Below are 16452 nucleotides of genomic sequence, written 5' to 3' on the forward strand. Positions count from 1 at the left end.
GCTGAGCTTTTCCGGCAACTTTGTTTTTGTTCCTGATTTACAGCATCCACAGTTTTTTTGGTTTTCATCCATTCTGTCCATTTTAGCAATCCCCATTAGCACCTTACATACCTCAAATAGATTTCGTCTCATCTTTCTAAACTCCGCGAGTATAAGCCTAAACTGCTCTATCTCCCCTCCTAAAACAAGCTTTCCACTTCTGGAATTAATCAAGTGAACCTTTTCTGAACTGCCGGGAGCACAAAAAAAAAACCATGGTGTGTGTTTATATGCATTATTCATGTTTTATATATATTTACAGGACATGTAAACTGAAATAACTCCACAGAGGCCAGTATCCTGTCACCAAATCATGCTTTATTTACATGTGGAAAGTCCTCGACACTGATCCAGCTTCCTCAGAGCCAGCCCTCAGACTGAGCAGGATGTATGATACTCCAGTTCACATCAGTCAGCCAGGGCTCACTGATTGGACCAGATTAACAGCCCCGATTAAGAAACTCATATTCTATGAGGTCCACCTGGCGGACCTCATTACAATCGCTACATAAACATTACGTGCTTTTCCGTGCACGAGCCTCAAGAAAACCTTTTACTCGAGCTTCTGAGACTGGAATCTCTTTATTTTCTATTTTTCCCTCCTGATACTGAAAACAAGAAAGGGCTTTTTTTGGTTCTGTTTTTCAGTTGTAGTATAGTAATTTTCACCATTGAAACTTTATTGAATTTTTATGCCATTGTTTTACCACATGAGAATGGAAGAGGGAGTGCTTTGTTTTCCCTTTCCCTTTAGTTCTATCGTTTTGCTATTCCCTGCCTCACTGGCTTTTAGTCCTGCAAAATGTGAGCAATAAAAGCTTGTTTTCTTTGGTTTATACTTTCCTGTATTGAGGTTGCCATTGATGAGACTAACATTGATTGACCATCGTTCATTGCCCCTGAGAAGGTGGTGGTGATCTGCCTTTTTGAAATGCTGTGGTCTGTGTGGTTAATAAACATTCATAGTGCTGTTCGGGAGGGAGTTCCACGATTTTGATACATTCAGGATAAAGCAACAGCAATTCCAGTTCCAAGTCAGGATGTGAATCATCTGGGGCCTCACTTCGTACACCAGAATTCCCCCAAGCCTCTTTCATTTTAAGGCTTATCCACTGACGTGCACCAATAAATTGTCTCCAAACCATTTTTCCAAGTCACACTTACAGCAAGAGAAATCACTTGTTAATTGTTAATAGGATAAAACATCTGGCGAAGGATGTGTGTTTATTTAAAAAGTGGGATAAAGAAAACGGAAGCTGGGTATTACTTCCTCCCTGCACGGATTTAAATTGCCATATTTGCTGAAAAGAAAATATTGACTTTGGCACATTTGTCTCTCATCACGTACAATTCTTCTAATTTTTCAGTGTGAATGTGGCCAGCGTCTCGGTAATTGAATAGGCTTCAGTTACCAGATTCAATGTGATACAGAACAACTCACTTTAGCCAGACTAGAGGTCCAATTTGTCATAATTGGTCATGGTCAATTTTGTTACCCACTGTAATTTTCGAAATTTGCAACACTTGACCTGGAGGAGGGAGGAATTCGAACACTCGAGCTGAGAAAACATTTTTCAAATTCTGAAATTAAGGGCTTGAACAGTGTGGATATAAATTCATGCTCGTTTAACATTATGCATAGTCAACTTTCCCCACGTTATACTGTCTCCCAGATTTTTGCTCACTCACAACCTATCTCTTTCTGTGTGCCACCCGCTATGTGAGCAAGTGGTGGGGGCTGTACTGGGCGCAGAGTTCCTGACTAGGAGATTCGCCTTTCTGTACCATCTGCCAGGATTTGCCAGGCATGCTACCCAGTGAGGCACAACATGCAAAAAATTGCAAGCAAGATTAAAAAGAAACATAGAGCGGGCAAATAATTGGTAAATGGAAGCCGAAAGAACTGCAGATGCTGGAAATCAGAAACAAAAGCAGAAATTGCTGTTAAAGCTCAGCAGGTCTGGCAGCATCTGTGGAGAGAAATCGGCATTAACATTTCGGGTTGAGTGACCCTTCCTCGGAATGGCTGTTAATATTAACTCTGATTTTCCAATAATTTCTGTTTTTGAATTGGCAAATAGAGTTCAACAAAGATAAACAGCAGCAGAAGGGCTGCAGGGTTGGATTGATGAAGGTTGTGCATGTTTATTGAGGGATTGTTTGGGTCAAAGCACGAGCGGGCCACCTGACACTGTTGTCCCACTGATAATACACCGACAGTGGCAGGTAGACAAAGGGAATGTGCCTTCACCTGAATTACTGTCAACTTGAAACTTCAACTGAGGGAAATTTCACAACATTAAAGGAACTCAATCAGCTTTACCAGCTACAGACTTAGGTCCTTGTCCTTCCTGCTAGGATTTTTACATTCTTATCCATCTCCCAACTCATTTCCAAAAGAGGCATAAAATTCTGGCCTTAACTGCATCCCAGCATTGTGTCCAATTCTAGAAGTTAGAATCTAAAGAGAGTCTAAATTAGCTGAGAGGACGTTGTGTGACTCAATGTTTAAGTGACTCATGGAAATACAGTTAAATGGTCAAACTAAGAAGAAATGATGGAAAGTACATGTTCTGCTCATTAAGCAACATAATTTGAAATTGACTAAAGAATTTTCTGTTATTACTGCATCATGTTATTCCCACTAATGCTGCTGTAACATAATCATGGACGATGAGCCAATCTTAAGAATGCCGTAACGTATCTGTGAAACAGACTGAGAGATATTTCCTCTTCTAATCGTTACTGACGTAACAGAAATAGAAAGGTTTTTTTTTCCTGATAGCTGGTTCCGTTTGGAATCAAAAACATTGTTTCTAAATTTGTGGATGATAACAGCTTTGGGGTGAATGGTCAATACTAAGGAGATGGGTGTAAAGACCACATCTCTTTATTTTACTTCACTTTTGATTGTGGACTGAAGTGAGTAAGGATAATTTTACAATAAAGGATTGAGGCAGGATTCCTGTACAATTCCTGAAACATGTACAAAAGCTTATTGTGGGTCATGTTTACACAGTTGCTTTGCAAGTGATGGAGAGTATAAATGTGGAGGACAGGAAAGAATTATGGCTGCTCCTTTTTTTTTTTGAGGTATTTTTAGTGTTGGAGCTGATTTCCTCGAACTCCTGGAGCAGTAATTATTGTTTTATAAGCTGTTGCATCGTTTTGGAACTTTGGAAAGAAAAGAGAAAAACAACGGCATTTTAAAAAAGGAGGAAGAGAGAGAAAGCAGGTACCACATGAGAAGTGGGAAAAAGGAAGGATCAGTGAACCTGACATGAATAGGAAGGACTTAGAGAAGATGGACCAAACACTGGCAAATGAGAGTAGGTTAATTTAGGATACCTGGTTGGCATGGACAAATTGGACTGAAGCGTCTGTTTCCATGCTGTACAGCTCTATGACTATATGGCATGTCAATACAGCGAGTGTACAAAGTGAGATTTGGCTGGCAGTGAGTAACTGATTGGTTTGGGCATTTATGACCAGTTATAGATGTCAAAGTTCATTGGCCTGATGACAACTCTCTGATTGTTTCTGGGTATATGAACTACTTCCAGGTGTGAAAGATACTGAGAGAAGTCTTCACACCTCTGAAATGGGAGGTGATGTGTGTGTGTCTCTCTGTCTCTCAGTCTCTCGCTCTCTCTTGCTCGCTCTTGCGCTCTCTCTTTGTGCAGTAAAAATACCCGAAGTCTGAAGAAAGCCAGTTACTTTCTGCCATTATCCAGCTGTGGTCTTTAATCAGTGACTAAAAGATTTCGCAGTTAGGGTAACAACCACCTGTGCTTCCTGCAGAGAGATAACTGATATTAGCATAACTGGCCCATAGCTTCCTGTTTTTTCTCTTCCTTCCTTCATGAACAGTGCCATCACATTTCCAATCCGCAGGACCCCTCCCAGAATCCCATGAGTTCTCGAATAGTTTGATCAATGAGCACACAAGCTCTGCAGCTCTTTACAACTCTTGGATGCAGGTCATCAGGTACTGATGACTTGTCTGCCTTCAGTTCCATTATATTGTCAAATATAATTATTATTTGTCCCACATAATAGAGACTGATGCAAGACCTTTCCTCCAGTCATCACTTTGCTTACCTGTTATCTTGGAATATTTGCAGTGTCCTCCACGCTGATATATAATATTAGTTTAAATCATCTACCAAATCCACTTCCCTGTTATCAATTCTCCAGTTGCACCTTTCAAAGGTCCCACACTCACTTTAGCTACTATCTTGTTACATGCCCATAGACGCTCTTTCTGTTTGCTTTCATATTTCTTGTTAATTTACTTTCATAATCAGTTTTCTCCGTCTTAATTAGATTGTTAGTGATCCAGTGTTGGTTCCTTAAATAAAAACTAAATTCCCTGGCCTACCTCTAGTTTTTGTCTCTTTGTATAGCTTAGTTTTTGATTGGATGCTCACTTTGACTTCCGTTATTAACCACAGGTGGTCCATTCTTCTCAGTGGGGTGTCCTTTTTGGCTGAAATAATTTTTTGCTGAGTTATATATTATTTGCGACTGCACATCTACAGAATTTCCCCTTTGCCTACTTTCCCAGTTTGCTTTGGACACCTCTTTCTTCATACCTCTATAATTGCTGTTATTTAAGTTGAGGACAATGATTTGAGAGATGTGTGGTGCTCTACCCCAACCTGAATTTGAAATTCTACCTTACCCTGATGTCTCCTCCCTAGAGGATCCTTTAAGTACAAGATCTATTATGAATCCTACCTCATTACTGATTATTGGATCTAAAATAGCCTGTTGTGCAACATACTGATCTTAGAAACAATCGCTGATGCACTCTACAAATTTTTCTTCCATGTTACCCATCCCCATTTGATTTGTCCAGCCAGTATGCAGATTAAAATCACTCATGGTAACTATACTGCCCTTCCCGTACACCTCCATGATTTCCCGATTTATATTTGTCTTGCAATCAAGCAACTCTTTGGGGGCTTATAGATGACACCCAACCTTATCTTGTATCCGAGGTAGTAGGAACTGCAGATGCTGGAGAATCTGAGATAACAAGGTGTAGAGCTGGATGAACACAGCAGGCCAAGCAGCATCATAGGAGCAGGAAAGCTGACGTTTCGGGCCTAGACCCTTCTGCTCCTCTGATGCTGCTTGGCCTGCTGTGTTCATCCAGCTCTACACCTTGTTATCTCTTATCTTGTATCCCTTGTTTTTTCTTATTTCCACCCAGACTGACTCCACATGATGATGTTCAGCACCTATATATCACTCCTCATCAGCACACATCAGTCCTTTATCAACAATGTTACCCCACCTCCTTTTCATTTTTATTTATTTTTCCGGAAGGTTTAAAACCCTTGAATACTGAGTTCTCAGTCCCAATTATCGGCAGCCACTTCTCTGCAATAACCGTCGAGTTATGTTCATATATTTCTGTTTAGTGCTGTGAACTCATCGACCATGTTATAATTACTGTGTACACTTCAAGTAAACGGTCTTAAGCTTGGACTTCTTTTTGAAACCGTTATTATAGTTTCTGCTGCACTCTCCTGCTTATAATTTCTGTTTCTTGCTGTCACACTTCGATTGTTGTTCTCCTCTTCACTACCCTGCACCTCTGTTCCCCCATTTCTTTTTGATTTTTTTAAAGTTCCCTTCAATTGAGCCCTCTCCACAGCCCAAATATTACGGGGTTTGGAGCCTTTCCTACAGTCCTACTTACACATTTTGCCAGGACACTGATCCCAGCCTGATTGAAATGAAGTCCGTCCCAACAGATTATCTTTTTCATTCCCCAGTGCAGTTGCCAGTACCCAGTGAATTAGAACTCATTTCTCCCACACCAATCTTTGTGCCTCTCTAATTGCATTTACTGTATGCCAGTTTGCGCATGGCTGAGGTAGTAATTCTGAAATTAATACCATTGTCATTCTGCTGTTACATTTAGCCCCAGTGTGCAATGATCACTTTGCAGAACCTCTCAGTCTTACCTATTGTCCTTGGTACCTCCACTGATCTATGCTGATCCTCTCCTGATCCAAGTTTCTCTCCAACATAAAAGAGAAGTCCTGAACTTTTGGCACCATGAAGGCAACACAGCCTTTGATACATTCTGGCTTCACTGCAGAGAACAGTATCTATTTGGCCAATTGTGTCAGCTCCTATTGCAACTACATTTCACATTTCTCCCCTACTTTGTAATACTGTTTTAGTCAACTTATTCATCTTCCCTGCAGTATGCGCTCTCATCCACATGAGGAACAAGATCCTTGGACATGCTCAATAAGGACGTGAGTTGAGACTTCTCCAAAGCTGAAGTCTGGAATCTAATACCTGCCTCACTCGCAGACATACCATTCTGTCCCATAATACGGACCAAATTTGATGTAATTAATCTAAAGTGGTGTGATTATCTCCTTAAACTCAGTGGCCAGGTACCTCTTCCTCTCTCTGATTTGAAGTAGTCCACAGCTCAGGCTCCAGCTCATCACCTCTGAGGTAAAGTTCCTCGAGCAGCCAACATTTGCTGCAGATGTGACCCCTATAGTTCATACTGGATTCCACTGGCTCCCACCTACTGCAGTTACAACACATGACCTACCCTGCAATCACTACTCTAATTAATTGCAATACTTTGAATATTAAATATATTAAAAGTAAATTTCCTAACTACTTTTCAACTGTAACATTGTCTTATGGTTTAAACCACTTGGCCAAAGAGACATGATAGAAGTACCTACTAATCACCTACCTCTTTTCCTGTGATGTCACTCGCTGACACTGACAGGTAAGCCAGGTTGAAGAGACACTCTGCCATCAGATTTTATCAAATACCACTGCAGCCTTTTTCTCACAGGTCTACTCTCCCAGTCCACTTCCCAGTGTTGCTAACTTGCTGTCCAGTCCTCCCTGTCTCTATCTCGGTTCCTTTTGTGGAAAAGGTTGACTGTGAGGTTGCCAGTATCTGCAAGAAAGATTCTGATGCATCAAAGAATAGCAGAAAGCAATATGATTGGCTACCTACGTTGCAAGTTGTGTTGCTTTAATTCTATCTTACAAATCAAACAGTGTCTCGATTTGTCAAAAACATTTAATCTTATTTGCTGAAATTCAAATCATCACACAATGAGTTAAGCACTACTTTCAGCGGAAGGGATATGCATGCATGTTATACCAGTTTGGATTCTAATTTCTGAAGAAATTCAGAACTATATAGCTTCAATATATGCTTAATATATAGCTGTTCCAGCCTTTCAAAATCAGATGCAATGATTCTGTGCCCAATCTTGGGAATTGTTAACCTTGTAGACAAGGTTGTAGACAAAAAGAGAAACAGCCTGTGGTTCTGAAATAAACTCAGGTCAGAAATCACTCAACACCAGGTTATAGTCCAACAGGTTTATTTGAAAACTCAAGCTTTCGGAACCTCTCTCCTCCTTCAGGTGTTAGTGAGAGAAGTAGTAACAGATACAGAATTTATAAGTAAAAGATCAAAGAGTCACACCACTTATCAGGATGTATTAAACAAACCTGAGATACTGTTAAATCTTTAATCAGTTAGAAGGTTTTAATTGATTAATATGTATATGTAAATCCCCAAATTCCTTTTAAATCACTGTCCTGAGAGAACTAAGGGTTTTATCGGTGTAAAGAAGAGGCAACATTTTAGGTCAGACAATGCATGTTAGGTGTGAGGCCTTGTTTAGAATCTGTTTGTGTTTTGGTTTGGAGTCAGACTGATCTTATTTCTAAAGTAGGAATTTATAAAACGCCACATTGTCTGACTGTCTATAAATTGTGTGATTTTTGAACTAAACAAAATGTATCTGCAAATAGAAATTCACTGCATAGATTTTGTGTGTGTGTGTGTGTGTGTGTGGTTACCTGTAGTGCAACATGAACCCAAGATCCCAAATGAGGCCGCCCTCGTGGCTACTGATCTCAGCTATAAGCCTCTGTTCGGTGACTGTGCGTTGTTGTGTATCCTGAAGTCCACCTTGTAGGATGTTTACCCTACGATCCAAGGCCGAATGTCCTTGACCCCACACGTACTCTTTCTCTCCCCCACACACAACCTCTGTCTCTCTCTTTCTTCTCCTCCTCTCCCCCCTACCCTATCTCCACGTGCACACACTGGACTATGTCCTGGTGTTGTCCCAGTCCAAAACCAGCATCTCCACATCCTGAAATAAACTGATGTGGAAACAAATTCAAATCCAAACATGGAAATATGGATAAGGACAGAGCTTAACTACCTGGTGCCTGGAACACGTTGCCAGTGGAGGTGGTAGAGGCGGGCACGATAACGATGTATCTCGACAGATACATGAATGGGCAGGGAGCAGAGGGATACAGATCCTTGGAAAATAGGTGACAGGTTTAGATAGAGGATCTGGATCGGCACAGGCATGAAGGGCTGAAGGACCTGTTCCTGTGCTGTAATTTTCTTTGTTCTTTGTTCTTTTTTCCAGTAACTGAAGGTGAACCAGAAGTACTGAGAGAATAACAATGTTGGGCTTGCAATGCGCTTGGGAAATAATGTTCACCTTGAATAATGGGTAAAAATGGATGATGTTATATGGGCCTGGTGTATATCAGATCCAAATTCATTTCCATTGAAGTGAGAAGAGACAAACTGCACTGTCACAAAATCAGTACTTTACGCAATCACTAAAGTTTAAAGTAATCAAGTTCCTCACCAACACAGAAGTAGATGTCCTGAACTTTCAAGTTATTACTCAATTTCAGAAATGTTTGGATTGGCCCCACACCACATCTCAGGCAGCCATAACTTTAGTGTGGCATCAGCATTGTTCACATGCGTCTGTTTTGAGTGGCATGGTTTGAAACCAGGGCTTTTCCAAGCATCCTGTGGTTGAAAGCGCAACCTTACTTCTTAAAACCAACCATCACAAGAGACAAGCCAGCATCTGAAATTGTGATGGATTGTGATACTCTGGCCAGTCACAAGCGTGAGAAAATGTACTTTGTACAGACCCTGGGTTTACAATTTCACAGCGGCTCCAAAGATCCTAGTTAGCAATCAGAAAGATGACTTATAGTTTTTTTTCTTGTTCATCCAAAAGCATGCACCATTATGAGGTCTCATGCATGTCCAATTGTAGGAGAGTTATTAAATCATTTTGGACTTGCCTCCCAAAATAAATTTATTCTCCTACACTTCCGTTTTCCCCTCCTTGCTCCATATCTTATCCATGTCTGGATTCAGAGTTTCTTTAAAGAACTTAGTTGACCATAAGGCAGTACAAAATCTCCTTAAGTCATTCTTTCTTTTCCCTCTTCTTCTGCTGCATGATTGAAAAGGCAAAGATGTGCAATGATTTTCTGGCAGTGGAATAGTCCATGGAAGTATGTTGTATCAGTACCAAATGTAGTGTTGAACTAGCCTTACATGGAACATGAATATAACGAGATGTGTTTTCTTATTCTCAGTAGCGCCTGTTCAAAGGTTAAGCAGACCATTTACAGCAATGTGCAACCCTCCAACTCCAATTTATTGTGGGATCCAGACTTCATGTTGGATTTCATCGAGAACCCATCAGCTCATAATGTCAACTATTCCATGCTGGGGAAGATTCTTAGCGACAATGCCGCCAACCGCTACAGCTTTGTGTGCAATGCACTGATGAATGTATGCATGGGACATCAGGACACTGACAGGTAGAAGTCACCAAGTTGACTTGAGAACCTAATAAAAAGGGAGCTAATGGCACAGCGATCCTTTCTTTTGTCTGCGAGCTTGTATTTGATGGAATGAAAGTACCCTTGTTGCACTAACCATAAGGATCCCACGTGCTTTGTCACTGTTTCGACGGCATTTATACGGTTTTGGGCAGTGGACAGGAGACAATAGGATTGGATTTGGATTGTGGTACCAAGGATGGAGATATTGTAGGCCAGTCTGTCACTGCCTTCTGAGGCTTCCAACATTGCTAGGTTCATTTCAGTGGAAGTTTCGTAAAGCAATTTTTTTTTACTTATTTCGTGGAGATTGTTTAATGTTCTAATTGCTTATCCATCAAAAACAACTTTTATGTATAAACATTATGAAACACAAACAGGGTAGAAGATGGCCATTCAATCCATTGTGTCAGTGCAAGCACTTTGAAAGACCTATTCAATTAGTCTCCTTCTACTGCTTTCTCTCTATAACTCTGCACTAATTTTCCATTCAAATATAATGTTAACTTTCTTTACAAAGTTTTTTTAAACCTATTGACACTTTCCTTTCAGGCAGTGCTTTCCAGATCCCAATTTGTAGGACTGTTTCCTCTTATCTAATTAGCCTCCTCTAGTTAGTGATCCCCTTGCAAATAGAAACAGTTCCCTTTAATTCTACTGATCCAAATCTTTGTTGACTGTTAGTATTGCCATCAAACTCGCTAGAAACGTCTTTGTTTTCAGAAGAACGATCTCGGCTTTCCCAGTCTTTCCAAGTAACTGAAGTTCTTCGTCCCTGAAGCTGTGCTGATACACATAAGAACAATATGGCAGAATATGTACACCATCAGAAATAATAAACTTTTTTAAAATGTGAAGCTGAAATATGAGAATGAGACAATCTGTACTCGAACGAGTCATACTCATTGCAATCAGTAATCAGCTCTACAGCAGTAATTATAGTGACACCCTTGAATCATCCTATGGTTGAGATGTTGATCATTTCTGTAGTACTTAACATGAAAACAAAGTTACTTCAATATTTTAAAGAAGAAATTATTCCCTGTCATAATCAAAATGTATGTTTCTAATATACTTTTTCTGGGTCTTTGCTATTTTCGTTTTACAGAATCAACGACATAGCTAATCTCTGTGCTGAGCTGACCGCATGCTGCACTGTGTTAAGTTCTGAATGGCTTGGTGTTCTTAAAGCTCTTTGCTGCTCCTCAAACCATGTCTGGGGATTCAACGATCTGCTCTGCAGTGTAGATGTAAGTTCACATCTGTTTTTTGATTACATCCTTACAGCACATCCTCATAGTCCAGTTGGTCTGAGGCAGCTGAATTAGCGCACAATATACAAGACAGCTAAACCAGGAGCTATATACTCTCCACAAGTAATTTGGCCATTTACTTCAGTGATTCCTTCAAAAACATTATTCGCATTTAATACAATGGAATTAATTTTATGATCAGCAGGAATGCTGATTTTTTTTTTTGAAATATAAACTCAACAATTCACAAAGACTACATTTTCTTCACAGGTGAGGTTGAAGAAAAGGCAATACAGCTTACACTCTCTGGTTTTATTTTCACTCAACATATTTCAGCAGTAGGAAATTACCCTGAGATACTGGAACTAGCTTTTAAAACAAGGGTCATGAGATTGAGTCTCGACTATTGTTCATTTCTACTTATTTCAGCTCTCGTGTGGGGAAAAGGTCCTCCCAGCAGTGGTCACGTCTCCTAATTTCTTTTTAAAACCAAATTCACTCATAAGATTTTACATAAAATGTAAATGTGGGCATTTGTACCTTCAAACATTTTACTTGGGTTCAGAAATAGATGTTGCATGAACTAATGAATGAGGTTTGATGGTTCTTGCTGTTCATACACAGTTCTTCCTCCTTGAAGTTGTGCTGTGAGAAAGTTCTCTTTTATTCATTCATTGGCATTGCTGGCTAGACAGTGTTTATTATCCATCCCTAATTGCCCAGAGGGCAGTTAAGTGTCACCCACATCACTGTGGGTCTGGAGCCACATGTTGGCCAGACCAGGTAAGGATGACAGTTTCAAAAACAGAAGTTGCTGGAAAAACTCAGCAGGTCCAGCAGCATCTGTGAAGAAAATATCAGAGTTAACGTTTCGGGAACAGTTCTGAGGAAGGGTCACCGGACCCAAAATGTTAACTGTGATTTTTTTTTTTCTTCACAGATGCTGCTGGACCTGCTGATCTTTTCCAGCAACTTCTGTGTTTGTTCCTGATTTACAGCAACTGCAGTCCTTTAGGTTTTTATTAAGGATGACAGTTTTCTTCCCTAGAGGACATTAGTGAACCAGATGTGTTTTTCGCGACAACCAATAATGGATTCACGGTCATCATTAGACTCTTAATTCCAGATTATTTTATTGAATTTAAATTGCACTATCTGCCGTAGTGGGATTTGAACCCAAATAATACCACCAGGCTCCCCTGAATGTCAAATAGAGAAGTCAGGAAAATCAGGAGAGAGGTTTATACCCTGTGCCGGACCTTGTGATTGACATCAGTGTGATTGGAGGTTGAGGATTCAGTGCCTTGTGAGCACTGTCAGACTAGCATAATATTTTTTTTTTCTTTATTCGTTAATGGGATGAGGGCGTCACTCGCTAGGCAGCATTTATTGCCCATCCCTAATTGCCCAGAGGCAGTTGAGAGTCACTCACATTGCTGTGGTTCTGGAGTCACATCTAGGCCAGACCAGGTAAGGATGGCAGTTTCCTTCCCTAAAGGACAATAGTGAACTAGATAGATTTTTCCCGACAATCGACAATGGATTCACGGTCATTGTTAGACTCTGAATTCCAGATACTTATTGAAGTCAAATTCCACCATGTGCCGTGGTGGGATTCAAACCCAGGTCCCCAGAATGTTATCTGGGTCTCTGTATTAACAGTCCAGTGATAATACCACTAGGCCATCGCCTCCCATATGTCTAATATGAGATATTAGACATGGCCTATTGAGTAAATAATAATAGTCTTCCAATTCTTCTCTCCATGTTTATCCTGCTACCCACCATAGATAACTGTTGTGGAAATCTTTACCTAATCTTCATCTATCATTTACAGTGTCATTATTTTCTCAAGTCACTGGTTGCTGTTGACTTTGATTTGTCTGTAGGTGAGTGACCTTTCGTTTCATGATTCTTTGGCTACATTTATTGCCATTCTAATTGCACGGCAGTGTTTCTCACTGGAGGACGTGGTTCAGCATGTGGCGCTTCCCTCGCTTCTAGCAGCAGGTGAGTGAGTGGATTTCAATTTCATGATGTTTTTCACCCAGCAAAGTGGGGAACTCAACAAATAAATGAAAATGGATGGACCACCTGGCATCGACCTAGGCACCAGAAATGGAAATGGTGAACACATTCCTAACAATCCTGCAAAGTCTTCCTTACTAATATCTGGAGGTTAGTGCCAAAATTGGGAGAGCTGTCTCACAGGCCAGTCAAGCAACAGCCTGATATAATCATATCTTACAGACAAAGCCCCAGACACCACCACCACAATCCCTGGTTATGTCCTGTCCCAACAACATGACAGACCCAGCAGAGGTGGCAGCACAGTGGTATACAGTTGAGAGGGAGTTGTTCTGGCAGTCCCCGTCATTGACCTCAGCTCCAATAAACATGGGCGAGGAAACCTCCTGCCGATTAGCATGTACCATCCTCCTTCAGCAGCACTCCTCCATATTGAACAGCACTTGGAGGGAGGTAAGGGTGCAAAATATTCTCTGAGTGGGGGATTTCAATGTCGGTCACCAAGAGTGGCTCAGCAGCAGCACTGAATGAGCTGGTTGGGTCCTAAAGGACATAGCTGTTAGAGTGGGTCTGCAGCAGGTGGTAAGGGAACCAACAAGCGGGTAAAACATACTTGACCTCTTCCTTACCAGTCTGCTAGCTGCATATGCATCTGTCCATGACAGTATCGGTTAGGGCAACCATCGCACAGTCTTTGTGGAGACAAAGTCCCGCCTTCACATTGAGAATACCCTCCACTGTGTTGTGTGGCACTATCACCTTGCTAAACAGGACAGACTTCGAACAGATCTAGCAACTCAAGACTGGACATCCATGAGGCACTGTGGACCATCAACAACGGCAGAATTGTATTCCAGCACAAGCTGTAACCTTGTGACCCAGCATATCCTCCACTCACTCAACACCATGAAGCCAGGGGAACAACTCTGGTTCAATGGAAACTGCAGGAGGGCATGCCAGGAGCAGCACCAGGCATAGCTAAAAATGAGGTGTCCACCTGGTGAAGCCACCAAACAGGACTACTTAGGTGGTAAGCAGCAAGTGATAGACAGAACTAAGTGACCCAACAACCAACAGATCTACCACATCAAGATGTGAATGATGGTGGGCAGTTAAATAACTCACTGGAGGAGGAGGCTTAACAAATAACCCCATCCTCAGTGATAGAACAGCCTATCAGACCAATGCGAAAGATAAGGCTGAAGCATTTGCAGCAGTCTTCAGCCAGAGGTGCTGAGTGCACAATCCATCTCGGCACCACAGGTCCCAGTCATCAGCCCATTCAATTCACTCCATGCATTATCAAGAAACAGTTGGAGGCATTGGATTCTGAAAGACTGAGCCCTGACAACATTCCAGCAATAGTACTGAAGACGTGCACCAGAATTCGCAACAGCCCAAGCCAAGCCTATCCAGTGCAGTTACGACACTAGCATCACCTCAACAATGTGGAAAATGACCCAGCTACGTCCTGTACACAAAAAGCAGGACAAATCCAAACGGCCAATTTTCGCTCGATCAGCCTCCTCGATCATCAGTAAATTGATGAAAGGTGCCTTCAACAGTGTTGTCAGCCTGCACCTGCTCAGCAATAACCTCCAAACTCACGCCCAGTTGGGGTCCCGCCGGGGCCATTCAATTGCTGGCCTCATTACATTCTTAGTATAAGCATGGACAAAAGAGCTGAATTCCAGTGTTGAGGTGAAAGCGACTGCTCTTGCTATCAAGGCTGCATTCAACCAAGGGTAGCATCGAGGAGCCCAATGAAAGCTCAAATCAGTAGGAATTGAGCCAAACTCGTCAGTGATTCGAGTCATACCTAGCACATAGGAAGATGGCTGTGATTGTTGGAGGTCAGTCACCTTTGTTCCAGAATGTCTGCGCAGGAGTTCCTCAGGGTAGTGTCTTTGGCCCAACCATCTTCAACTGCTTCATCAGTGACGTTCCCTCATCATAAGGTCAGAAGTGGGGATGTTTGCCGATGATTGTACAATGTTCAGTCCTATTTCACAATTCCCCAGATACTGAAACCAACCACGTTCAAATGCAACAAGATCTGGATGAATTCCAGGCTTGGGCTGACAAGCAGCAAGTTACATGCACGCCACACAAATGCCAGGCTATGACCATCGCCAATAAGAGACAATCTAATCACCTGCCCTTGACGTTCAGTGATGCTGCATCCTCTCTTCAACCTAACAAATCTGAAGGCCAACATGAATGGAGGTCCCCAAAGGCCACCTCCACTTCAGAGCCTCCTCCTCCTACCCTTGCTTCTCTACTTTCAGCCCCTGATGCTACCCAGCTGTACCTCCCCACAATGCAAACTCTAATTTCAGCGCTGCCAGGCTGTTTGACTTCATACAGACTCTGGAGAGATGTTACTAACTCTTGTTGTTTTAAAAGCTGAAACTGCCATTCTAAAGCCAGAAAGTGCCATCGTCTGATGCACTTTGAACATTCATGTTCTTTTCCAGCCATCAAGGGAATGGAAACGTCCAAGCATTGAGGTGCTGTGGTTTGTCACGCAACTAAGTTATGAGGGTTAGTAAGAAAAAAAAAATACCTGCAGTCCTTAAATTGGAAAGGAACCAGATAAGAGGGGACCTTTTAGAGGTATTGGGTAATTAACAATAAAACCTGCTGCACACTTTGGAATTAAATCACAGCATCAGGAAAAAGTGACAGACAGGGCAAGTTGAAATCTGATAATGAGGAACATTGCAAGTGTATGATCAGATGTATCTGGTATATTCCTCTGGATAAGATGGAGGGGGTGAAACTGCCTGGAATGATTGCAAGGACTAAAAGGGCTTCAAAATTTCCTATGGTCAAGGTAGCTTGTGGCGACAACGCATAAAAGGACATTAATATTCAACAAGATTGCTCTCTGTTAGGAGCTCAAACAGAATAACATTTCACAAAAATTTCACAAAAAATTTCTTTACTTCCCTTTTGGTTTGGTTAATGAGATATCAAATGACAGCCTGGCTCAGTTGATTCAGACAATTATAGATTGCTCAATTGTCACTGCAGACCAGTAATGACAGCACTGTTTAGTCAGAGATCGTAGCCTTTGAACAAGACAGGCTGGAAAGGCTGGTATGACTATTCCAATATCAAATGGGCTGTAAAAATCCCATAGGGCAGTACGGTATTCTCCCAACCAGTAAAACTATCCTTCAAACGCTTCACTGCTGTCTGAGGGATCTTCCTGTGCATAAACAATGAATTTGGTTTTACTAACATAACACATTTCAGAGGAATACAGTGTGGAGCTGGAGGACACAGCAGGCCAGGCAGCATCAGAGGAGCAGGAAAGTTGACGTTTTGGGTCGGGACCCTTCTTCAGAAATGTTTCAGAGTAATTCCTTGTACTTGAAGGTGTTTAACAGAAATATTAAGGATAAAGTTTTTTTCCCAATCTTAAACAGGTATCCAA

At 41.5% G+C, this 16452-nt stretch overlaps 1 protein-coding gene across 1 annotated transcript in view; it reads left to right on the forward strand.

Moving 5' to 3' along the window:
- The window catches only part of LOC125484705 (mediator of RNA polymerase II transcription subunit 12-like protein), a 50546-nt gene that overhangs the window by 14506 nt on the left and 19588 nt on the right, over window positions 1-16452 (forward strand). The window contains exons 6-8 of the mRNA XM_048604506.1: window positions 9481-9708; window positions 10838-10979; window positions 12872-12992. Of these exons, the coding sequence (XP_048460463.1) occupies window positions 9481-9708; window positions 10838-10979; window positions 12872-12992 (491 nt within the window). The remainder of the gene's footprint in view (window positions 1-9480; window positions 9709-10837; window positions 10980-12871; window positions 12993-16452) is intronic.

This window comes from Rhincodon typus, chromosome 13 (assembly GCF_021869965.1).
Source record: "Rhincodon typus isolate 14 chromosome 13, sRhiTyp1.1, whole genome shotgun sequence".
NCBI classification, from domain to species: Eukaryota; Metazoa; Chordata; class Chondrichthyes; order Orectolobiformes; family Rhincodontidae; genus Rhincodon; species Rhincodon typus.